General features: G+C 46.2%; 1 protein-coding gene across 1 annotated transcript in view; it reads right to left on the minus strand.

The window, feature by feature from the left end:
• CDYL2 (chromodomain Y like 2) overlaps positions 1 to 25441 on the minus strand; it is a 163749-nt gene that overhangs the window by 12265 nt on the left and 126043 nt on the right. Inside the window, exons 3-5 of the mRNA XM_036909337.2 lie at positions 14807 to 15024; positions 7303 to 7475; positions 1349 to 1559 (exon numbers count right to left, since the gene is read on the minus strand). Coding sequence (XP_036765232.2) covers positions 1349 to 1559; positions 7303 to 7475; positions 14807 to 15024 — 602 coding nt within the window. The remainder of the gene's footprint in view (positions 1 to 1348; positions 1560 to 7302; positions 7476 to 14806; positions 15025 to 25441) is intronic.

Genomic DNA, 25441 nt, shown 5'->3' on the forward strand with positions numbered 1-25441 from the left:
TCAGCTCCCCGCCTTCTTAGCGGGGGAGCTATTATAAGGGAGATGCACCATCTTAAACAAACAGGCAGAGACCCCTCATTTCAGACTCACTCCTCGGATGGGGTTCTACTTCATAACATCCTGGTTAAGAGCACAGACTCAAGACACCAGAACCTTTGTATTCAAATCGCACTACTGCCACCACCACTGGGTGACCCCGGGCAACTCGCTGACGTGTCTGAGCCTCAGTCCCCAAATCTGCCAAGAGAGGCTAACAACGGTGCTGCCCTCCAGGCCTGGGGTGAGGATGAGTAGATGGCTGGCAACCCCCCCGGCCCGTGAGCGCTTTCCAGGAGTTAGCTGTTGTTATCAGCCTCCCCTGCTCATGCTTGCTTCTGGCGGTTGGTACAGAATCTGACTGCAGCCCACAGCGGACTCTGCCACCTCACTCAAACGCCTCAGCCCTTTCCCTGACCCATGAGGCGGCAAGTTCCGTAACTCCTCCAAGCCTGGCTTCCCATGTCCACCTGGGGTGGAGACTGCCCTGTGATCACCAAAATCCCTTCCCACTTCCTCCTGGACACGTGGCAAGCCTACATCTCCCAGCCTCCCCTGCAGGTAGGCGTGGCCACGTGACATGGGACCGAATCCTGGCCAGTGAAATGTGAGTGCAAGTGAAGGTGCTCTGCAGGCCTGGCCCACAAGGAAGTACAGGCTGCCTCCAGGCTCTCTTCTCACTCCCAGGCTGGAAGTGAAGGTGGATCCACAAGGTGGGAGATGCCTGGGTCCCTAGTCGGTGCAGACAGCATTACATCTACACTGGACTGCACAAGGGCGAGAGAGGGGCTGTCCCTCGGACCCTGAGATTGTGGGACTGGCACAGCACAGCCCACCCTAATACACAACCTCATGGGGTCATTGTGAGGAATAAATGAGAAAATCTAAGCAAAGTACTTGATTTAGTGAACTAAGTTAGGAACTAACTTACCTTCTTTCAGCCCGCTTTAACTAACTAAGCACTTAGTTAAGTGAACTCAGTTGAGTGAAGGAAGTACACGTTCAGTAAGCGAAAGTCACCCCTGTCAGCCTGTGGCCACACCCACCCTGTCACCAGCACCGCAGCCCAAAGGCTCCCAGGCCAGCCTGGCCTCATCCCGGCTCCCTGGGGAGGCGGAGGAAGCTGCGACCAGCAGCAGACTCCATGGGTCGGGAGCACCCTGGGCTTCTGTCCACATGAAGGGCCACAGCCTAAGCCTGGGGCACGTGTCCTGCTCTGGGACACGGGGTCTTGTCGGGACCCGGGGTCTTGTCGGGACCCGGATCCCCGTGTCCCAGAGCAGGAGCCCACGGGGGAAGCGAGGAGGCTTACCAGCGCAACACCCAGGATCTGCGGGAAGGTGTAGGAGGAGCAGCCGGCAGGGGTGAGGCGGATGGTGGCATAGGGGGTCTGAAACCAGGCCTTCTCGCTGGCCCACACGATGTCACAGAGGGGCAGGATGGACGCGCCCAGGCCCAGGGCAGGCCCATTGATCGCCACCACGATGGGCTTCTTAAACTGGATAAAGGCCTTCACAAAATCCCTGAGAGAGAAGAGAAGACGCCCTTGAACCGGTGCCCAGGCCTGCCGAGACCCGCCTGACACCCTGGCCTCTGCCAAGCTGAGTCCCAGGTGCTGCGACGCTCCCGCAGGTTGTCAGAGGGGAACAGGTACCAGGCCAGGACCTCACCCTTCCATCCAAAGGATGGCACCCACAGGGGTTTGTTCAGAGGGAAACTCATGGGGTGACCCCGTTCCCAGTTTGCCCAGATGGTCCGAGATCATGCCCGTCGTCCCTCACTCACCCAGTTATTCTGCCCTCCACCCCCTGGATACTGACAAGTTGCAAACACCTTAAGAAAGACAAAATTAAGGTTCAGAACCAGAACTAGGAATTGAAGCAAAATGATGGTGTTACAAGGAGAGGAGGGACTGACCCCAAAGAGAGGTAATGCTCTAACAGCGCCGGCTGCAGGTGGAGGGGGTGACTTTGGGAGGCACGAGCTCAGTGCCAGAGGTGCTCCTGTTTGGGCTCAGGGATCACCTGGGATGATGCTGCAGAGGGGATTCAGGCTTCAGGTGGTGGACACAGCCGGGGGCAGATGACATTGAAGATTTCCTTCAGTCCTAGGACTGTCTGATTCTCAATTACCTAAAGGGATGCCAGACTCCCGAAGGGAGGTTTTAGAATGCTGATAAGTGTCTGTGTGTTTGGGCAGCTCTGATCAAAACTGCGGAAGGCTGTTTGGCTCCCCTGGAGACATGAGGCATCTGGAATCATGGCTGTAGGATGAGGTACTATTTTATCTCCCTGCCCTTCTGCAGTGAGCAGGGTTACGGTGTGCACCTTCACCCATTAAGCAGAGTCACCTGCAATAACCTCTACTGCCGTTGCCCTAGGATGCTTTTCACCTTTCCTCTACTTGTTATATAAGATCTATAAAATGTTAATATTCATCTGGACATGAAGAAAGATCCAAGATGTCTAGTAAAGCCAGAATCCTTCATTATTCTCAGGTGGAAGACTGGAAACTACCAAAAACTTAAAAGAATAAAATTCGAACTCCTGACCATGACCTCGGTCTGCCTCTGCTTCCCTCTTCAGGCTTATCTCCTCTCTCTCTCACCCCTGCTCACTGTACATGAGCCACACAGGCCTTCTGAGAGTTCTTGGAAAACACCATGATTGCAATTTGCAATTATCCTAATTATTTGCCTGCTTACTTGTTTTTTGAACTCCCCCACCTCTGCTCCTTAAGGAAACCCGTGGGTCAGCTTTGGCACGGCTTGGTCTACATACATATTGGAATTAACATTCAGAAACAGCTGTTGAGTAAATAGAGGAGTCAGCCTCCCAGAACAAGAGCCAAGACTGCAGGTGTGTGGTAGAGACACATTGGCTATTCACAGGACCAGTTCCCTTCCTGCTTCTTCCTGAGTCTATGACTAGAACATGCTTCTGAGCCTCCCTCGCAGGTGGGCGTGGACAAGTAGCAAAGGGCTGGCTGATGCAATGTGAGCGGCGGCCATAGACACACTTCCAAGCCTGGTGCACAGAAACGTCCCATCGTGCCGTCCTCCAAACCCTTTCATCTTGACAAGCACAGCCATCTTGGAAGACATTTATGGAGTCACAGGTTGGAAGGAGTCAGGGTTCTGTGTCACCGCTTGGAAGACAGTCGTGGGTTGATCAATAATAACGTCTGTTTTAGGGTCACATATGCGAGAAGTAAATTTCTATCACAACTGAGCTGGTTTATATAAATATATATATATATATTTGGGGTTTATTTGTTACAGAAGCTAATACTTCACTAATGTAAATGTCAAGTTGATTTATCCCTTCTCAATTGATACCGTTTCCGTCCCGCTATAATTCTTATCAAAAGCTGTGGGTATCACAGTGATATGTTGGGATCAGAATCAAGTGTGAGAAGACTGCTCCATATTCCACTGGGGTAGGGGTATCTTGTGACCTGTCTGTCATCGTGGAAGTCTGCATCCTGAGCCAAGCTTGAGGCATCTCGTTTCCTGACTCCTGTGTGACTCCTCGTGAGTAGGTGACAGGTGTCCCAGCTACTGCTGGCCCCTCTGCAGCTGGCCCCTGCTACAAAGAGGGAGTCCCGGCACCATGGCCCTCTGATGCCTGGTTTCTAGTGGCCCATTTCCTGGCTTGGCTTCCTAGCTTCATGGCCCCGTCACTGGTTTTAAAGAGTGACTTTAACCAAGTGCCATTTGCAGGGCACATGGGGCCTCTTTGCAGGGGTCTTGGAACCACCGAGTCCGGGTGATTTGGGGCAGAAATTCCGTTTCTAAACACCCTCATACCATTTCAGGATCCTGTATCTCAGAATCGGGAAGGACTCTAAGAGTCATCAAGCCCAGTCTTCCCAAGGGTGCATCCTCTGGCGTCTGTTCAATGTTTTTAATTAAGAGGGTCCATCCCTGTCAGACACCTCCCTGCTGCGGACCCTGGGTGGGCCTCTCTGAGGCTCCCAGTCACTCTGCTCCATCCTCCACATGGCAGTCCTTCAGGAATTCACCCCAGCCCTCAGAACCTTCCAGAAGCTGCTCTTTCGGATACCAGAGCCTTTCCCTCTGTGATTTCTAACCTGAGCTCTATGCAGGAGCATCATGGACCGCCAGGGAGGGCCCATGGGACAGAGGGTGCCTAGCTCCCACCCTCTACCCCGGCCCTCCTGGTTCAGTTCCAGCAGCCTCAGCAGCTCACATCTTTGATATAAGAATGTGATCTGCAGACCAGTCTCCCCATCCTCTTCCTCTCACCTAATGCAGTAGATCTCTACCACAAGGGCCCAATGGACGCAGAGGCCAGACAACAAACAGGATATTGCATTACAGATGCTGCCGCTCTGATATCTGATCCTGCCTCGGGCAGCGGGGCTGTGCTGGGAGACGGCTCACTGTCTGACTGACCCTCCTGGCTTCCTCCGCAGCCTGAGCATTGTGGCTGCAGCCTGCAGAGCTGCTGGGCTGGGCTGATGCGGCAGAAGCAGCAGGACCTTTGCAGTCTGAAAGACCCAGGATCAAGTCTCAACTCTGCCCCTAACGAGTAGTGAGGCTTCAGACAAGTTACCCCATCTCTGGAGCCTCATTTTCACCCTGGTAAAGTGGGAAAGCCAGCGGCATGTCCTCGGAGGACTGTTATGAAAATTAGGTGAGACAGCCCACATGGGGCACCAGCACAGTGCCTGGACTCAGGCGCCTTCCACTGACTCTGCCACTGGACAATCAGTGCCCCTGCTGGGGAGGGGCACACAGCTCTTACTCTGTTCTCAGGTGCCTGTGGCCCACTGTTCTGACCTACAGGAGACTCAGAAGCAAAATTCTGCACATATGGATATTTGGATTTCACCTGGGGCAACTGGCATTTCTTTCGTATCCTGGCTACTCATTCCTTTAACCAGAGCCATGGGGTGTGGCCCTCCCATGCCACGGTTCAGAGCCAAGTCAGCTGATACGGTGCCTGTGAGCCCCAGACACACATGATACCCTCCACAGTCAGACTCAGGCTTAGCTAGAATCCGTGGCTGGAAGTAACAGTACTAACAGTGAAAATAATTCCTACACCTATTCTGAGAACTTCTCATGTGCCAGGAACACAAGTTTCACATGGGTTGTCTGATCACTCTTGGTCCCAGCAAGTCCCCTGCAGGCCATCACATCAGCTGTGGAGGGTTCAGGTGAGGGCAGCCTCTCAGGATGGGTCAGTCAGCTTCGGGGCCCGGACAGAGGCTTCTACTGAATGAATCATCCAAGCTCTCCCCACATCTGCTAGTTCACTCAGTGAACGTCTGGAGCGAACACAGCGTCCCGGGTCGTGTGTGTGCATGTTTTCTTTAGGAAATGGTGAGGATGGGGTGGGAGCAGTGCTGGGGGTGCTGTGGCCATGGCAGGCCTGGATTCTGGGGCCAACATGGCCCAGCCGATGGGGCGCATGTGCCAAGAGAACTGCAGGGGATGTCAGCAGCTTGTAATGTTCTGTGGCCACAGTATGTTCCAGCTGTGCCAGCTTTTGAACAAAGTTCTTTTGCAAGACACCTCTCAGACTACGCCTGGAAAATCTGCAGGAGCAGAGACAGAATTGATGCCCTAGCTCACTTACGGACAGCGCCCCCACTCATGATGCTCATGTGGAAATCTGCAGAATACTCTGGGCAGCGCTTCTCCACCAAGTCGCGTCCCAGACCCTGGGCTGCGTCTGCTGGAGGCTCCCCATGGAAGACTGGTGGTAATGAGCCAGCCGTGGCCATTCACGACCCCAGGAGCACCCTTCTCCATGGAACGGTATTGTCTGTCCCCCGCCCTTCCTCGAAACCCCTCATCCCCTGCCTTATCCTTTCTATCTCCTTCCTCTTAGCCCTCTCCCCTTGTAACTACCTTTTCTCTCCTGCATAAAAAACAAGGGTCTTTCTGCTCCTGAGCACTCAGTGCTCCCAGTGAAAGTTGCAGAGCCTCCTGGTGAGGACGTGGCAGCAGCTCCCAGTGCTGGCTGCACATGAGAACCACCGAGGGGACTTCAAAACCAACAGTGTGCAGGCCCCGCCCCACACATTAATTCAGAATCTTCTGGGACTCTTCCAAGCACCTGGGTTTGGGAAAAGCTCCCTGAGGATCCTCCCTGTCATCAGGGCCAAAACCTGTGGCCTGGGGAACACCCCGTTCCTCTAAGGGAAACTCACCTTCCTGATGAGATGGCCGATGTCTGAATTTCACTGACCGCATTTCTCCAGAAGTGAGCTAATGCATTCATCTCCTCAAGTTTGGGACTTCCTGAAATCCAGCTAATGTCGCCATTGAAATTTGTAAACCAGAGGAAAGCTACAGTCAAGGCTTTCCTCAGGCTGCAAAGCCAGGCGCCCTGTCTCTGACGGTCCCGTGAATGGGGAAGGAAGCTCACTGTGGACCGTGCTGTCCCCTCACCCCAAGACAAGGCAGCTGCAGAAAGACAGCCGAGTCCAAGCAGAGAACACAGCACCGTGGGTGTGGCCAGGGCTGTCTGCACGCAGCAAGCCTGAGAGCAGCAGGAGCCCACAAATTCTGCACTGGGACTCTGGCCTGAGCACGGAGCAAGGTGTGCAGCAAGCACGTGGGCACTTCCCCAGGGGGCAGGTGAGTGACAGCCTTGCTGGAAATCACGTTCACTTACTCCCAGTAAACCTAGACAAAATGGGGAAATAACTTACCCTTCAGTGTCCCCAAAGAGATACTGATTGTTAGGATCAGACATCCCCCCAGGATCCCAGCTTTTGCCCTGATGGCAACAAGAGAAGGGGAAACACTCCCCATCCCATTGGGTCTGCAAATGCACAGATGCCCAGGAAACCTCTTCCACCTCCTCCCCAGTGCTGGGCCATGTCAGCTCCCGAACTAGAAACACCCAGAAAATCAAGTCTTTCACCCTTAGGCAGAGGGCAGGAATAGTGTGGATGACAAATACAGGAACATGTCCAAAGGCTAGGCTTCACATAGGAAATAAAATCATTTCGATCAAAAGAAAAAAGTGGGATCTAACCTAGAGAGCAAAGGCACGCCTATTTTTGGCAGGAAAATACAAGATGCCCAATTAAAATCTGGATGTTGGACAAATGACAAATAATGTTTTAGTATCAATATATCCCAAAGGTTACATGGGATATACTTACGCTAAGACAAATTATTTTGCCGTTTGAAATTCAAATTAAACTGAGCAGTCAGTGTTCTTATGCACTATGTTTGGCAACCCTAGGCAGGTCCCAAAGTGTGCGAACGGGAGCAGAGCTCACCTGATGGCTTCTGCAATCCGGGTGCTTTCCTTCCGCCGGTCACTGGACAACCGGCCAATTAGGTAGGAGTAATCCAGGCCACTGCAGAACACGCTGCCCACTGCGCTGAGGAGCAGCAGTTTGCTGTCATCCGTGGCCGCGTTGCAGAGTGCTCGCCGGACCTCCTTCATGATCTGTGGGCAGAGACGGATTTGTGGAGATGTTCACAGTCTGTCTATAAGCCAAAGGCTTTCAGCCCTCAAGCCTGAGAGCACAGGTCAGTAAATCTGCTCTGACTGTGCAGGGAGCCTGCCCTGAATACAAGCCACGTCCACTCTGAGCAAAGAAACATCAAAACCAGAACTTGCCTGCAGTGTCCCTGAAGCAGGCACAGAGCACTAAAGAAGGTGGCAGTGGGGTCACAGGTTGCAGAGTTGGGAGCCTGGCTTGAAGTTGCTTAATGCCTGGAAAATCTCTGCAAATCTTCTTCCAGCATTTGCTTGTTATCCCTTTTCAAGATGTGGGAAAAAAATCCCTGTGCACAGCCCAGGTAAGGTATGTTAGCCTTCTCTGGAAAGCCTGCTTTAATTATATTCCTGCTCATCCTTAATTCAGCTATGACCCTCACACAGCTTATAGGTAACAGGTGGGAAATGGGCTTCAGATTCAGACCCATAAAATTTTCAAGGCATTAAGCAAAATGACTGTCAAACACAAATTCTATATCCAGCTCAACTATCATTCAAAAGTAAGGGTAGACATTAGGCATTTTCAGTAAAAGAATGCTTACCACTCTTAGACCCTCACTGAAAGGACAGAAAAAGGATGCACCTCAAGAAGAAGAAAGTATATTCAGAAAGAAAAACTGACATGCAAGGAACAGCCAGCAGAGAAACAGGTGAATGTATGGATAAGTCAATATAAGAAGTGACTATAAAAATCACCACACCAATATTGAGTAACAGAGGGTGGAGGTTTGCACTAGGTAGAGCTGTAGTATAGGCAATAATAATGTGTAAGATGAGAGAAGAAATGACTAGAGAATGCCAAGCTTAGAGGTCTGGGGGTGTTGGAGAAGGGATGCTTACATTTAGGGTTTGCTATGTATACATAAAGTAAGGATAACTTCTGAAAAGTACATGGATTACAATGAATGGGAGGGGAGACGGGATAAAATAAAAAAGCTCAATCACTCAATCTAACAGAAGTTAGGGAAGGAGAAACAAGTAAGTGCAGAAAGTGCATGGTAAGAGGAAACAACGCATGCACTTGCCTGGGTGGAGCTGAGAGTCCAACTGGAGAGACAATAAGTGAATAGGCTTTTAAAGGACCATTATCAGCTATTCAGTAGGCATGATCATAGGGTACAGTGGGGAAATATGATGAGGGCATGTTTTAATTTTACTTTTAAAAGAACCCTTCCTCAATTTATTAAACACTTAGAGGTGCCAGAGACTGCAACAGGCAATTTTCACATATTTTATTGCAAACAAAAGTCCTGTAAGGTAAGGGCATGGTATCCCGATCCCACAGGTGAAGAAAGGAAGACACAGAGAAGTGAAATAAGTTGCCCAAGGTCACCACTAAGAGGCAGAACCATGATATAAATCTCACTCCCAAACCCCTTCTCTTTCTACCATTCCATACTGTAGGACGACTTAAATAAATGGGTGGATTTTAGTGGAAAAAAAAAAGGGCTAAACATCAAGCTGAGAAGAGAATCTCCTGGCCTGTGCCCTGTGAGAAGGATGGGAGAAACACTTTCCACTCTAACGGAAGATAAGCCACAGATACTCATTTTGAACATCAAAAAAGCTAACAGGCCACTACCTTGTGGGTCTTTTAATCCATCTGCCTCCAGAAATAGATACACTCTCACCTATATATGAACTCTATTTCTCTGAGAGGCAAATAAAAGAAAATCCTGCTGTAAAGACATGAGCTGCAATCCTACACAGGACTCAGAGGGGCCTCTCGACGTGAGGGCACACTTGTCAATCAGTAAAAACACAATTGAAAAAACAGCCACCTCCTTTGTGAATTAAATGGAAAGTAAGTTTGTGTTTTATTCATGCAACAAAAGTACAAAGTACATTTTTAAATTAAAAAACATGTTATCTAGTTTGTATGCCTTCCCTTTGCCTTTCTTGTGTTGATGATCCAACTTGGACTGATGGCTGAGGCCCCTCCTTCTTGAATGACTCCAAATTTTATCATGTAACTGGTTTGTTTAAGACATTCTAAAATGATTACATACTCCTTGGCCTTCTTAAACAGAATACATTGCACACATATAACTACCTCTCAATGGTCACTTGCTAGCCTACAGCGGATCAGGCCTCCTGGAGGCTTCTGGGGAATCTCTCTGTAACAAATGGTCCCAGGCTGCTATGCATTTTCAAGTCCTAAGTATGTTCCTGAGATTTACTGCCCTTGTCATGCACTGGCTGGCTGCCACGTGCTCCTGACGTTAGTATCCAGAGAAAGCACACCATCCTCCCCTGCTACTTGCACCTTCTGATCCGCCATGGGATGGAACCAGATAACCAACGCATTACAAGTGGGGATGAGGGGGGAGTAGAGCAGGGTCCCTCTCTCTGCTTCATCTGTACTTGCCAAAATCAGTCACCCGGGGCCCCCTGAAGTGCAAACACCTTCACAAAAGCTTTCTGAAATACCTAACGGCTCCTTCTCCCAACACCCCAGGTATTTTCAATCCCTGCCATGAGACTCCTGGCAAACTCCCTCGCGGAGTGTGCGCATCCTTACTTTATCCTGCCTCTGACTTGATTTAAATCCCTGCGGCAGGCCGCCTCCAAGATGGCCCTCAGAAATCCCCTCCACTGCTGTTCACGCCCTTGTGCAACCCCGACTGGACCTAGTGACTCACTTCAAACCACGAGGATATGGCAAAAGTAACGGATGGCCCTTTCAGGAGGAGATGGGGATTCGAAGATACAGTTTGCCCTGGGTGGCTTCTCTCGCTCTCTTCTTTCTTGGAGCTCTCAGTCTGGGGAAAGCAAGCAGCCATGTGGTGAGTAGCCCTCTGGATAGGCTACTACATCCCCCATGGGGAGTAGCCACATGGCAAAGAACTGATGTCTGGCCAGTGAGCACCTGGGACCTACCAACAGCCACTTGCATGAACTTGGAAGTGGCTTGTCCTCCACCGAGGCTTCGGTTGAGACCGCAGCCCCAGATAACACCTGACTGCACGTTGTGAGAGAGCCTGAGCCAGAGCATATAGCTAATAAGCCCTATACCAGGATTCCTGACCCACAGACACCATGAGATAATAAATGTTTGTTTTAAGACACTTAGTTTAGGGCAATTTGTTATGCAGTAATCAGACAACTAATATGATCCCCTAAGGGCTAAAAATAGTATTCTACTCATCTGCATAATCCTTCTAACACCTTGTCCAGAATCTTGCACATAATAGAATTTTAATAAACATTTATCAAATTGAATGAATGGCACACAGTTTACCTCTTCAAAAATTTTTATAGTCTAAGGGGGAATCAGACATGTAAAAAATGACTATACACATACATGCACACTAATAACCACTATAACTTCTGGAGGGAAGGAAAAAGTGTGAGATGGAGATTGACATGAGCAGGGAGCTGAGGGGAGACTTTTTCAGGCAGCAAGAGAGGCAGGTGTAAAGGTCCTGAGGTAGGTGTGAGCATGAATGAAAGCCAGAGTGACTGAGAACAGGAGAGAAGAATAACGTGTAAAGGCAATGGAGCTGGAGAGGTGGGCAGGGTCAGAGCACACCGGCCTCACAGCCATGTTAAGAGCTTTGGTTCTTAACCACAACTGGGCGTCACTGGAGTATCTGAGGGTGTGTGTGTGTGTAAGTGGTGATTTGCCCAATTTGCATTCCCAGCACTCTCTCTGCCTGCCTTGTGGAGCATGGATTACAGGGCAGGAAAGTGAAAGAGGGCAGACTTGTTAGTGGGTGATCACAACAGCCCGGACACAATGGCCCAGCAGTGCGGCCTGCAATGACCGTGGTGAAAATGAAAGGAAACATCAAAGGGCTCGTCAAGCATTAAGCTAATAGGCCTTGAGGACGCGGGTGTGGTGGGGAGGCGGGGCGGTGTGGCTGTGTATCTGGTGTGTTCGGCAGCCACGGGTGGCAGTGGTACCGTCCGCTGAGGATGGGGGCCCTGAAGAAAATCAGGAGTTGAGTTAGGGTTTGGGGTCCTCTCCTAATGGGAAAGCAGATGAGATTTTAATCACCAAGACTTCGGGAAATCTATTTTGCTGGCTCTCTCCTAAAGGGGCATTTTCATTATTTTCCTGGTTCTTTCCTATATTCCAGACGGCAGAAATATTACAACGCACCTGCTTGCCTCAGAACCTAGTTAAGGCACCCAGCGATGTACGAATTTTAGGCCATGAGGCCAGTCCGACCAATGTCACATAGACAACTAGAAAGAGAAATTAAGACGTGCAGGCGGCCCCCGCCCCGCCAGTTCCTCCATGAATGAGCCAGGTTGGTTCTGCTGGTGGCCATTGAATCTCCTCTGCTTCCTCTTAACAATGATAGGGACCTTTACGGAGCACCTCCTACATGCCAGCTACTGTGAGCCTCTTTGCAGACCTCATCTCTAATTCCATAGGCAAAGTATTGTGTAAATCCTGCAAATGAGGGAGCTCAGAGAAGCAAAGGAACTCCCCAAGGTGACAGAAACGGCAAGTAGGTGGAGGCAAGATTAGAACCCAGGTCTGCTAGGCTCCAAAATCTGTATTCCTCCACTACCACCACCTCTTCATTTCCCCAGGATCCTCTGGGGCTACGTTACCCAGGTGGCTGGCTTATCCATATAGTCAATCCACTTGGGGGGGGTTGAAACAGCCAAAAACATTGTATCAATTTTTTTTGTATTTTCTTCCTGTTCTGTTATACCCCAATTAGGAAAGGAACCCCTAATTAACCAAGCTCACATCTCGGGAGGTGAGACTTAAATCAGTCAGATGCAACATGATGGGTAGGCAATAGTTAACTAACATACACAGTGGCTCCAAAGAGACAGAATGAGCCGGAGGATTTCACATTATTCAATTTATTGGAGGAAAATGCTGTGCCTTTTTAAAGTGCACTTTTAAAAAGTAGTGAAGTAGAAAAAATCCAAAAAGAATTGGTCTCATGCAGATGTTTCATGATGAGCTTAAAATAACAAGGTTTCCAGGTATAGAAACGTGTGAAAAGCAGCATTCAGAGTAAACCCCAGGCACTGGCCTTCTCAGAGTCTGACCCAGAGGTCTACACAGCAGAGAACCCCAAGGTGGTTCCTGAAGGTGAAAGAGGGGAGAACCCAGAACACCACGCTGAGACGGGGGGCAACAGGCAGACCTCACACACTGCCAAGGCTTTACCGCATCTCTTCCCTTACTGGCTGGCAACCACTCCTGACTGTCACACCCAGGGTCCCATAAAAGAACCATAGTCTATATAAACCATACAGATAAGACATGTGATTGCAAGTTCAAGGACACAGCACTTCCCACCACACCCAACTTCCTGGGCTTCCCCGGGTGCCCTGTATACACTGGGCAACCCAGTCTGGGTGGGTGGCTACTCCTTGACTGTATCCACTGAAGACACAGCCCTGTGGTTAACCCTCCATGTCTCCACTGCTACACGTGGAAGTCACAGTGCAGGATATTGCAGGGACAGGATCAAGGGGTCTTCAAGTTAACTGTTTCCAATGGGCCAGGCACTGGACATGGTGCAGGAGACGACATGGCGGGCAGAGGGGCAAGGCCCCTGCCCTCCTGAAGCTCACATCTGCTGTGGGAGCCTAGGCCTGCTAAGTTCTCTAAATCTACGTTTTTCCTTCTGTAAGACGTGGATCCTAATAATCCTACATCAGAAGGGCACTGGTGGGTGAAACGGGGTAAGAGCAAATACAAGCATGAACAGCACTCCTAGCAGGCACTGCTGTTGCCGTCGTCATTTCCCCCTCTGCTGCCCTGTCCCATTCGTTCCAGCTGGAGAGGGCTGCTTGGCTGAGCGTTTCCCACATGTGCACATCAACAATCTCTTAAAAAGAAAAATAATCTCATTGCTCCCACTAAGAGCCCCATATTTTGAATGGTGCTGTCTACCTGACTGCATTGAGTACTCATTGCTTCCCTTTCTGCTCACTTAAGCTGTATGATTATCACTTAAAAAGTAATGTAGAAAAAAAACAGATAAATCAGATGTCCTCAAAAATTTTTTAATTGTATGTCAAAGGACACCATCACGAAAGTAACAAGACAACTTACAGAATGAGAGAAGTATTTTCAAACCAAGTATCTGATGATGGTCTAGGATCCAGAATATAAAAGGAACTCTTAAAACTCAACAATTAAAAAAAAACAATTCTAATAATAGGTAAAGGACTAAATGGATGTTTCTCCAAAGAAAATAGACAAATGACCAATAAACACATGAAAAGATGCCCAACATTAGTCATCACAAAAATGCAAATCAAAACCACAATGATATTACCTTGTACCCACTCAAGTGGTTACAATAAAAGACAGACGATAATAAGTGTTGACAAGGATGCAGAGAAATTAGAACATTCATATACTACTGGTGGGAATGTAAAATTGCACAGCCACTGTGGAACACAGTCTGCCAGGTCCTCAAAAAGCTAAATATAGAGTCACCATATGACTCAGCAATTACACAATTAGGAATATACCCAAGAAACCTGAAAACATAAGTTCACACAAAAATTTGTGCCCAAATGTTCACAGCAATATTTCTCATAATACAGTGGTCAAAAGTGGAACCAACGCAATTGTGCATCAACTGAAGAACTGATAGACTAAATGCGGCACATCCAGGCAATGAGAAGGAGCGGAGCCCTGACACATACTACAGCGTGGATAAACCCTGAGACCATCATGCTCAGTGAGAAAAGCTAGTCCCAGAAGACTACTTGTATGATTCCATTTATATAAAAAGTCCAGAATAGGAAAATCTATAGGGACAGAAAGTAAATTAGTGGGGACTTGGGGAGGCAGAATGGGAGTGAGCGCTAATGGCACAGGGTTTCCTTTGGGGTGATGGGAATGTTCTGGAATTAGACAGTGATGGTAGTTGCACAACCTTGGGAATATACTAAAAATGACTGAATCGTACATTTAAAAAGTATGTGAATGATATTTCAATTTTTGAAAGAATGTGAGCTGAGTGAATATAATTCCATCTAAAGCAAAGAGACTTGACATATGGATTACAATGCAGTTTCCTGACCAATTCTGTGAACGTGATCAATTTACTGAATCCCTCCATTTACCTGGATCTTCATCTGTAAAATGGGATAACATTGGTACCTGGTCATAAGATCAGGTGGAGGATGTATGTAAAGTGACCGGCAAACTGCGTCCCGCAGCCAAGTCTGTGTGCATGGTGGCTCTTCTCATGAGCTCCCCGATGGAACAAGGAGCCAGCACTCCATTCTGCATGACAGGCCTTTCCCGGCCCGGCCCTCCCCTCTGGTCCTATCCCTCTCACCTCAGGGGTCAGTGCGTTGTTGTCTGAGGTCTGACTGGACAGCAGGATATGCGTGAACCCCTCTTCCTTCCGGACGACAATGTCCCGAAACCTACAGTTGCTTTCGTTCTGGCGGACGCTGTACCTGAGCCTCTTGTCAAAGACATAGTCCTTCTCTGCTTCCAGCTTCCTCTTCACAGGGTTGTGCAGGTTTAATCCCCCGTTGGTCAAAGCAGAGCCTTCCAAAATCAGATACACCAAGTCAGAAAGTGACACGGGAATAATCGTGTAAGAGAGTGATCAGAAAATGTTCCGATTCTTATTCAAAGGGTTAGACGCGACTGGGACCCCCACGTACCCTCTGTTCTGAGGTGGTGAAGGGCCCGGGCCTTCACTGCTACAACTCCAAATCTGGAAGAGGACAGGGAGGGCTCTCTGTGTAGGGTCCCCTATGATCCTTCATTCCCCTCTCCCACACATCCACCTGTGGGCACTCAGCTTCTGCCCAGATAGCTTCAGCAACAGGAAACCCACTGCTTTGAAAACTGATGGCCACAACACAAACCAAAAACCTGCAGCTTTATTCATAATCACCAAAAATTAAAGCAACCAATGTGTCCTTTATGAGATGAATGGATAAACAAACTGTGATACACCCATACCATGGAATATTATGCAGCAATAAAAAGAAATTAGTTATCAAGTCACAAAAAATACATAAATAGATCTTAAGTGCATATTGCTAAGTGCAAGTAGCCAGTCTGAAAAGGCTACACATTGCATGATTCCAACTCCATGGCATTCTAGAAAAGGTAACAGAAACAGTAAAAAGACCATTGGCTGCCAGGAATTCAGGCAAAAAAAAGAAGAGAATGGAATAGGTGAAGCATAGGAGGTTTTTAGGACCATGAACTGTTTTGTATATTACTAAATGGTGAATATGAGACATTGAGCATTTGCTGAAACCCAAAGAACTTCTCAGTACAGTGAACCTTGAAGTATGTAGATTCAAAAAATAACTTAAGAGACTGGGGGAAATCCAAGGATGGAATGCAGAGTTTGATAAAAGAATGTAACGGTATTACAATGTATGAAACAATCTCACTGAAGGGGTGGGGGAAGGTGCTGACCTAAGTAACTTTAGGAACAAGCAGGGTCTATACGACTAGAGCAAGGTAACCTGCGCGGAAGCACAGTATTCCAGCTGATTAAGTTGACTCCCACGGAGATAGGTGGAGTTAAGAATTCTGGTGCCACAATATACATATACTGGAATCGAACAATATACATATACTGGAATCGAACAATCGAAGTAAGTGGACAGCAGGTGGTAGGAGCAAGATTTCTCACTGTTTACGGACAAGGAAGGGAAGGGGACTAGGATGATCCACACAGTAACGGACTAGAGTTGGAGACGTCAGTATGAACTCAGGTTTGGCGTCATACAGATACAGGCGGTTACATACAGAAATACTTACAAGTAAGTGTGTATACACAGGCTAGTATATACATGTGTATTTCCTTGCTCTGTCAGCTGAGAGGGCCCAGAATCCATGACATCCCCACAGCAGCGAGCACACCCAGGGCCCAGATCTTGGTTTCTCATACCACTCTCAATAAAAGGCACCAGGACAACCTGGGAAATTGGACGATTCTATGAGTGTAGCAAGAAACATATAAAATAAGCCTTTAGTGGCTGAAAGGAAGTACTAAGAAAAATAAGTAAATAACCTTCACAGTGATCAGGGTATGTCAAAAGGACACAGGAGCCAGCTGGAAGAGCTCCCAATGGCCAAAGATGGGACAATTTGAACAACAAAATGAAGTAGTATTGCATTGTAACTGAAAGTATTAAAAAAAATCCATGCGTCCACACTGACACAAATAAATGACTGGATGAATGCATAAACAGAAGAGAAGAGACACATCTCCCATGCAGAAGAATCCCAAATAGTGTATGTAGATTCTCTGCCCTCAAAAGCTGGAGCATAACCCTTCACCCCAAGGTAAGGGGTACACATACTGACTTCCTTCCAAACTGTACATTGGGATGGGGGTTGGGGGAGTAACCTGACAGTGGAGAAAGCTGACTGGGGCAGACAGAGAAGGCAAAGCCCCCTCAGCCAGGTAATCCAAGTACACACCAACAGTGAGAAGTCACAGTGATGGCCTGCGCCCCTGATAGGTTGTGACGATAGGGGTGATGTACCCTGGGATCTTCCCCAGCAAAACCTACAACCCCAATCTAATGAATCAAACAGATTCCAATCGAGGCACATTGTACAAAATGCCTAATCAGTACACTTCAACACTGTGAAGGTCCCCAAATGTCAGGAAAGTCTGAGAAACTGTCACAGCCCAGAGGAGCATAAGGAGACATGATCATTAAATGCAACATGGGATCCTGGGAGGGTTCTGGAACAGGCATCAAGTAAAAACTAAGGAAACCTGAATAAAGTATGGACTTCAGTTAATCATAATGTTTCAATATTGGTTCACAACTCTAATGAATGTACTGCACTAACGTGACGTCAGTAACAGGAGAATCAGAATATAGGATAGATAGGAACTCTCTGTAATATCTTCCCAATTTTTCTATAAATCTAAAACTGTTGAAAAAGTAAAGTTTAGTTTAAGCAATACATTTTAAAATTAAGTTAATTTTAAAAAACCCACTGATACATAAAATGCTTCCCAGGCAGTTCTGACATCTTTGAGAACCCTGACCAGTATTCTTACACTTGAACATATATCACGATCACCTGGAGAACTGCTAGAAATCAGCCTGCGGGGCCCTCCCCGTGCGTCTGCCCTGACTCCAGCAACCAGGCTTTGAGAACCAGGGTCCAGACAATCCAGGGATTCGCCCATCACCAGGCGGCCCCTGGGGCCAAGGCCTGGGCAGTCCTCCTAAGCCCTATGCTCGAACATTGATGAAGGCCTGAGGATTTTGTTGAGCGCCACTGCTTCTGCTGGGGGTTGGAGGGTGGCTGGCTGTGCAGGATGGAGCCGCATCTCAAAGACGAGGTCACTAAGCCACAGTGATGAGGGAGGACTTACTCCGTGCTGAGTTGGAACACTGCCCTGCCTTTTGGGCAGGGATGGGAAAGAAGTCACTATGGAGACTGAAATGCTGGGACCCAACCAGAAGCCAGGTCCCTGAGGCCAAACTTGCCCCCCACCATTAGGAAAACGACTGTGTGGGCAGAGTGGACATGCCCATTTGCTGATCCTCAGAGAGCAGTTTCTGAGGATCAAATGAGATAATAGAGTTAAAGGACACAGATAGAATAAGCAGTGAACAAAAGGGGGCTCTCACTTGCTTTATAATCATTTTGGTCTGGCTCACCATGAAAGCATTCCCATAATATCTTCTGTGTGAATCCTGTCTACTCCGCGAAATATCATAAGCCTGGAGAGCAGGGCCACCGGCACACAAAATGCAGCCCCGTGGGGTACCTGGGAGCGGAGAAATCCACAGGAATTGTTCCTTGGCCTCTGGAGCCCTGGGTCTTCTACTGGACGGACTCAAGTCCTTAATTAGCACTGGGGGTCTTGGAATCTCAAGAGCAGAGCCAAAGGCAGGGACCAGAAAAGGCTGTGCTGGACGCCCCCGTCCTGCATGGCGGGTCCCCACCCAGGTAAGCACCCAGCTTGGATGCGGCACAGAAGCAGCAGGGCCTCTGTCATCCTACAACTTCCCTGAAGCCGCCTTATTCTGTACTTTTCCATTACTCAAAGCAAGCAGGCTTTGTCAAACACCACGATGCAGGGAAAATGAGTCAATGAACTCCGGAAAGTAAATGCGAGCATTTAATTAAAAGGCTTGTTTAAAATAAAGGGAGCTGTTTCTTCAGGGTTAACCTCAAAACCTTCAGCTCCTCAGAAGGGCTTCCTAATTGGGCCTGGCCAAGGTTTCCACAGCCACCTGGGCAGATCCGTGCCGTGGTCCTGCGGGCAGAAGGCAGGGCACTCGGGGAGCGCCTCTCCGCAGACACCGGTTCTCACCTGGTGGGAGCCATTAGCTCAGGACTCGTGTACAAGTCAATGCCCTCTGGGGCTGCAGAAAGCTGGACTAAAATCCTCCTGCCCCCAACCAAGTCAAGGTGCTCATTTACAGTGACCTTAAGGGGGAGAACATGAGGGGTACCTTTGTGAGCATCTCCAAATATTGTCTCCACATTTTTCAAAAGTCCTATGAGACTGCCGTTCTTACTCTGTTTTGCAGATAAGGACAATTAACTTGCTAGAAGCCACAGAAGTTTTAAATAGTAGAGCAACCAGGATTAGAACCAGCTGTGTCTCATTTTTTCCATTCATTCAAAATCTTATTATTGACCACCTATCACACTAGATAACGGAGATCTAACAAATATCAGAGAAATAAGGTCCCTGCCCTCACAGAGCTTGCTCTGGAAAAGGGAGATGGAAAGTAAATGAGTAAACTGATACCTGAAATAATTACAGATGGGAAAGTATGGTGACGTGATCAAGAATAACAATGGAGGGGTCTCCGTGAATTCAAAGGCTATGAGGGCACAGGGTGAGGCAGGCCCCAAAGGCACCATCTGACCAGATGAACCGTAAACTGTCTTGGGCACTTGCTTATTCTCTAGCAGGACACTGGGCTGGGGTCCCGGATGGTGACTTGCGAGATGTACCATCTCTGGGCCAAGGAAGAAAGAAGGGCCTCCTTGAAGGCCTGAATTCACATCACCTGTGGCTGCATCGCATTGTTTCTGAACGTAAGTGGCTAAAACGGCCCCCCCCAGGGGATAAAATTCACCCCACACAGCCCCTAAGACTGTGCCCTCACACCGAGCGGTCCTCGGGCCTCTCCCCTTTTGCGGCATCAGGCTCCTGAGAGACAGTGCCAGGCTGGCAGGGAAGACACCATGGGAAACAGAACCCACCGCAAGCATGGAAGTTGAGGGTTTTGCAGCCAGACAGCACGGAAATTCCATTCCTTTGTTTATTAACTGGGAAAAGCTAGGAAGCCACATGAGCTCTTGAGCATTAGTCTCCTTGATTATAAGATGGGGTTAATAGTACCTGCTTTTCAGGGTTGTTTTGAGCTAGTTTAATTAAAGAACCGATATGGGATTAGCAAGTGCCTGGCTCATGCTAGGGACTTCACAAATGTCAGCCGAAGGACACCAGGTCTTTCCAAACAAGAGGAAGGAACTGCTGAGTCCTCACAGCCATGCCGGTCCTACTCGCAGCCGACACCCTCCCCGAGCCCAAGGCAAGGACCCAGGTGGCGAAATGGGCATTCCAGACACAGAGGGGACAGACTGCCCTGCTGAGCCCGGCAGTCAGCGAGAACCCCGTGCCAAGCCCGCAAAGCGCAGGACCCCCACTCCCTCTCCTGGGCTGCAAGCCCACGTGGCTCACTCACCTGTTCTGTGCCCCCACTTCCTGCGTGTGAAATGACAGAAACCATTCCCACCTCACAGGATTGTTATGAAATAAAGGAAATGATGCATGTTGCATTTCTGGGACACAGGAAACCCTCATCATGCTAGTTTCCTTCCTTCTGTTCCCTTCAAGCCTTCTCACATTCCTTCCTTCGGAGTACACAGGAGTATTTGCCATTAAAAAGGCTCCATAAAATCACACTGGGACACATCCCCTCTGCTCCAAACATGCAGAAGTGGCAGACAAATACTAGGCTCACCAACAAGACACCCACCTCTGTGGTTGGAGGCAGAACATCCACACAAAGCAGTAAGTTGGAGCTGGGAGTGGCCAGCAGGAAGCAGACTCCTGGGCAGCAGAAACCAAGTATCCCCTTCAAGGTGGGAGAGGGGACCCAGGCCCACAGCCCGACACCAGAGGATGGCATGAGGCCCCTCCACAAAAGCAGAGTGACAATAGCAAGGCCATGTGCTGCCCACAGATAAGGCTTTCTTGGAAGCTCTGGGCCAGGCGGAGCCAAACACGAATTATTAGGATTGGAAATGGTAGGAGAGAAAGCAAAGAAAGAACAAAAACTTCCCTTGTGAAATGAGCCTGTGTACCAAAATTCCAAAACAGGAGGGTATCTAATGCTTAGGGATAGAGTCAGCAAAATCAACACTTGTGACATAAATTACTCCAAATGAAATACAGTGAATATCATGAAACAATCTGACCAGTACTTTAAATTAGGGATGTTTAGAATGCTCAAAGTGATAGATGCAAGGAAAACATTCATTTAAAAATAAAAGAGAAATTCTTAAAAGCAGGCAGAAAGGAAACAAGGATGGGAGTAAGGTAAAGAACTAATTAAAGAGCAAATGAAGAATAGGGAAAAATATTTGTATATCACAGGTAAAAGACTAAGGTCCCCAAATTGCACAAAAAATATTTAAACACTGAGGACAAGAAGACCAAAATCCTTCAGGAAAAAATTGGAAAGTATAGACGATATCCACAAATTTACATAAAAATGGCCCTTAAACATAAGAAAAGATTTCAACTTCTTTCAATGATTCAAATTAATAGTCATAATAAAAGAAAAATTTTACTGAGATACCATTTCTCATCCATCAGTTGGCAAAAGTTCAATATCTTGACACTACAGATGTGGGAGAGGACGTGGGAAGTCAGGCATTCTCTTAATTGTGGATGGAATGCAAAGTGGTACGACTGCTATGGAAGGGAATTTGGCAATATGTAACAAAACTGTTTATGCACTTACTCTCAACCTAGCCACCCCACTTGGAGAAATGTAATGTGAAAACATACCTCTAACTACAAAAATATATATGCATACAGATTATTCCTTACAGCATTATTTACAATTGCAAAATATCAGAAACTACCTAAATATTCAAGCATAGATCGGGGAGATAAATTGTGGTGCATCCACATGATGGAATACTATGCAGCTATAAACAGAATAATAACTATCTCTATTACCTAATATGGAGTGATTTCTAAAATACATCTTCAAATGAAGAGAGGCAAGTGCAAAAGGATTTTACTTTTAGTGTAAGAGAGAAAGGAAATAGATAGATCTGCTTATTTTTGAAAAAAGAAACACAGGAAGAATAAACCAGAACACAATAAAGTTGGTTACTCACAAATGGCTGGCAAGGAAAATAGAAAGGATGGGGAAGGGGTAACAGCTCTCTGAGTGAGTCTTTTTGTTTTAAAAAGCATATAAAGAAAATAAAATCAACAAAGATGAGGAAAAATAAACTGAATGCAAATAAAAAGAAAGAAATCTAATATTATTTTAAGTTAATACTACAAACATACCAAAGGGAGAAGATAACATATATGAATAACTTTTGGATGCAATATTATGACTTACATACCCTCAAACAAATCTTCTTAGGGTTTACTTTTCATAGTGGTAAAAATGGAGCAATTCTAAAATTATCTTAGGAGCAACGTTGGGTTGAGCAAACAAGTAAATGTCATGGAGAGACAGGGTTTTCTCTGTAGAAGAAGGCACAAGCAAATACGGAATGAGAGAAAGTAAGGAAAAATTCAGTGGGACTAGAATGGGAGTGGATATAAAAAGTATATATATTTCCTAGCTCTGTAGCTGAAAGGGCTTAAAAGAAATGAAAATCTATAGCAGTGAGCACACTTAGGTCCCAGATGTTGGCTTCTAAATACCAACCCCCACTAAAATAAACCAGGGCTCCTCAGAGAAATGGCTGCTTTCAGGGCTCATATAGGCAAGTTTAAAGTTGGGCTAGAAAATCCTATTATACCTGAAAGTAAGAAAGTAATAAAAGAATAAGTGAGCAGATCAGAAGAACAGATGAGGCAGCTTGAAAGGGCTCCCACTGGGACAATTTGAATATAAAAATAAATAAGGGGTTATAATCAATTATAAAACCATCGCACAAAATAATAATCTTCAAGTCTATACTAGTAGAGATGATGATAGGCAGATAAATAAGGAGAAGAAACAACATATCAAGTATTTCACTGGAGATGAATAATTTGAATCTAATCTTGAGGAAACATAAGATAAACCCAAGCTGAGGAACACTTTGTAAAATAACTGGCTTGTATTTTTCTAAAACGTCAGTGCCATTAAATACAATGGAAGATCAAGAAATGCTTCCAGATCACAGGAAAATAGAGACATGACAACTAAAACATCATGGGATTCTGGACAGGATTCTATATTGGAGCAAAAAATTATCTAAAGGACATTTTTGGGATAATAGGGAAAATTGGAATGTGGACCAAAGATTAAAGTATTGTGTTGATGATAAATTTCTTGAATTTCATCACTGTTGCCGTGTTGAGTTAGAAAACTCACCATACTGAATATTAACGGTAAAGAGGAATGATTTATGCAATCTATATTCAAATCATTCAGGAAAAAGAATAACTTGTATATAATTTATATAATAAGTCATATATAATGTCTGAATGTGTATGTATGTGTGAGTCTACATATTTACATATATACATATACATGTACTTATGTGTGTGTGTATATATACATATATATATACACACACACATAAGCACAGAGAGAGAGAGAGAAAGCCAACATGGTAAAATGTTAAAAAACTGATGAATCTGAATAAAGGTTCTTTATGTTTTTCTAAGTTTGAATTTATTTTAAAATAGGAAGTTAAATATATTTTTTTAAAAATACACCCTGCAAATAAGAATCAAATTAAAATTCCACACAAGGGATAACTCTAAGAAAGGAATATTTGGAGAGATAACAGCTGACTATTTTCTAAAATTAAAAAAAAAGACAAGTTCTTAGTTTGAAACAGCACCCTGAGTATGAAGCAGGATAAAGAGACAAATGATAATGAACCTGCAGAATGGGTAGAGATCTTAAAATATAGTATGAAAAAAAGGTCACCTTTTTAAAAAGGAATGACAGACTGATAGCAACAGTAATAACAGGGGGCTGAAAACAATGAACTACTATATCAGCCAAGAACTTTTATACCCATCTAAAATGCTAAAATATTAATGGTAAAGAGGAATAATTTATGAAATCTATATTCAAATCATTCAGAACAAGAATAACTTGTATATAATTTAAATAATAATTCATATATAATGTCTGAATGTGTATGTACATGTGAGTACGTATTTACATATATACATATACATTTACTTATGTGTGTGTGTATATATGGCGCAGTGATGGAATTCAAGCATTTAAAGGACCAAGTAAATGGGCATTTTCAGATATTCCAATACTAAGAGCACTTATCCACCAGTCTGAAAGGATTATAAAGAGAAACCTCAGCAAATCAGACAGTTAATTCAGAAGACACAGGATAAAAGAAAAATAGCTGACTTAAAATTTTTTAAGTAAATATAATTACTGGCTGTAAAAATAATAAATATAATCTTTAGGGTTTAACAACACTGGGTTTACAAAACTAAAACAAGATGTCAAATAAGTAAAGCCATGAATGATCCTCCTGACTATATTCAACAGGAAGACATTATATTTGTTAGAAAAAATTTATAGTTTAGTATATATGCTAAAATTTAAGAATGTAATCTATAGCTAGCTTCCAAGTCAGCCCAAGGGGAGGGAACATATAAAATGTATCAATTAATGAAAAAGTGTGAAAAGGTCAGGAGATGGGGACAGGAGAGGGAGCAGAGGAACAAAAGAACTGAATGCTAAAAAGAAAACAGCAGAAAAAAATCCAAATATATTAACAATCACATTAATACATGATCAGATTAAACTCATATATTAAGAGACAGAGATGATCAGATTGGACAGAAGACTACAGGAATCCAGGTGTAAGATTCCCTAAGGAGAGACTCTTAAAAGGAGAAAAAGGCATCTCAGCTAGAGGGCGAAGAAAACCTGTTCCATCAGTAGGAAAAGGCAGAAATGGCTCCAAAAGTATCAAGAAATGGTGCACAGCTGTCAATGCACAGCAAGAAAAGGTGTGTCAGGAAATGCACTACAGTTTGCAAGATATACAGAGAGAAATAGAAACCATTATCTGAAAGACAGGGGGAGCTGCCCTGGGACTGGGTAAGGGCAGAAGGTTAAGGGCTGGAGGAGGCCACAAAGGCCTGGACAGATGAGGGCAGACCACAGGATGATGCCAACACGCAGCCTCGGTTTTCAGGAAATATGGCCACTCCAGGCAGGTCACTCCAGACATGGAGAGCAACAAGCTTCCTCTGGACAAAGAGGAAAGAAAGAAAAGAGTAGACAGTCCCCAGAGGATGCTATTCCCAGCTGAGAGATGAGTTGTCCATGCTGGTTCCACACCTACACAGTCTTTCTTAGGAACTAGGGCAGCTCTTTGATTACTGTGGGCATCTCCATCTGCCCCAGAAGAATCCAGAGCCTGAAGTTCTAGGATCAGTACAAGACCATCCTCAAGTCCTTTCTCTTGATTGACCACCGTAATACAATAATCATATTTTTTTGTGTGCTTCCTATGTGATTTACATAGCTCACCTCATGCAATCCTAATAACCCTGTAAGACACTATTTTACCCTCATTTTACAGGGGAAAACAAAACAAAAGCCAAGGTCATGCCACTAGGAAGTGCCAGCATAGGGTTCAAACTCTAGCATCTTGACTTCAAACTTGATACTTGACCCAAGCATCAAGACTGAAACTTAACACTGGTCTTGGGCCTCCTGTTGCTGTTGGCTCAGTGGTGCTGGGTCTGTTTTTCTTCCTAAGAGCCCCA

This window comes from Manis pentadactyla, chromosome 15, assembly GCF_030020395.1.
Source record: "Manis pentadactyla isolate mManPen7 chromosome 15, mManPen7.hap1, whole genome shotgun sequence".
Classification (NCBI taxonomy): Eukaryota; Metazoa; Chordata; class Mammalia; order Pholidota; family Manidae; genus Manis; species Manis pentadactyla.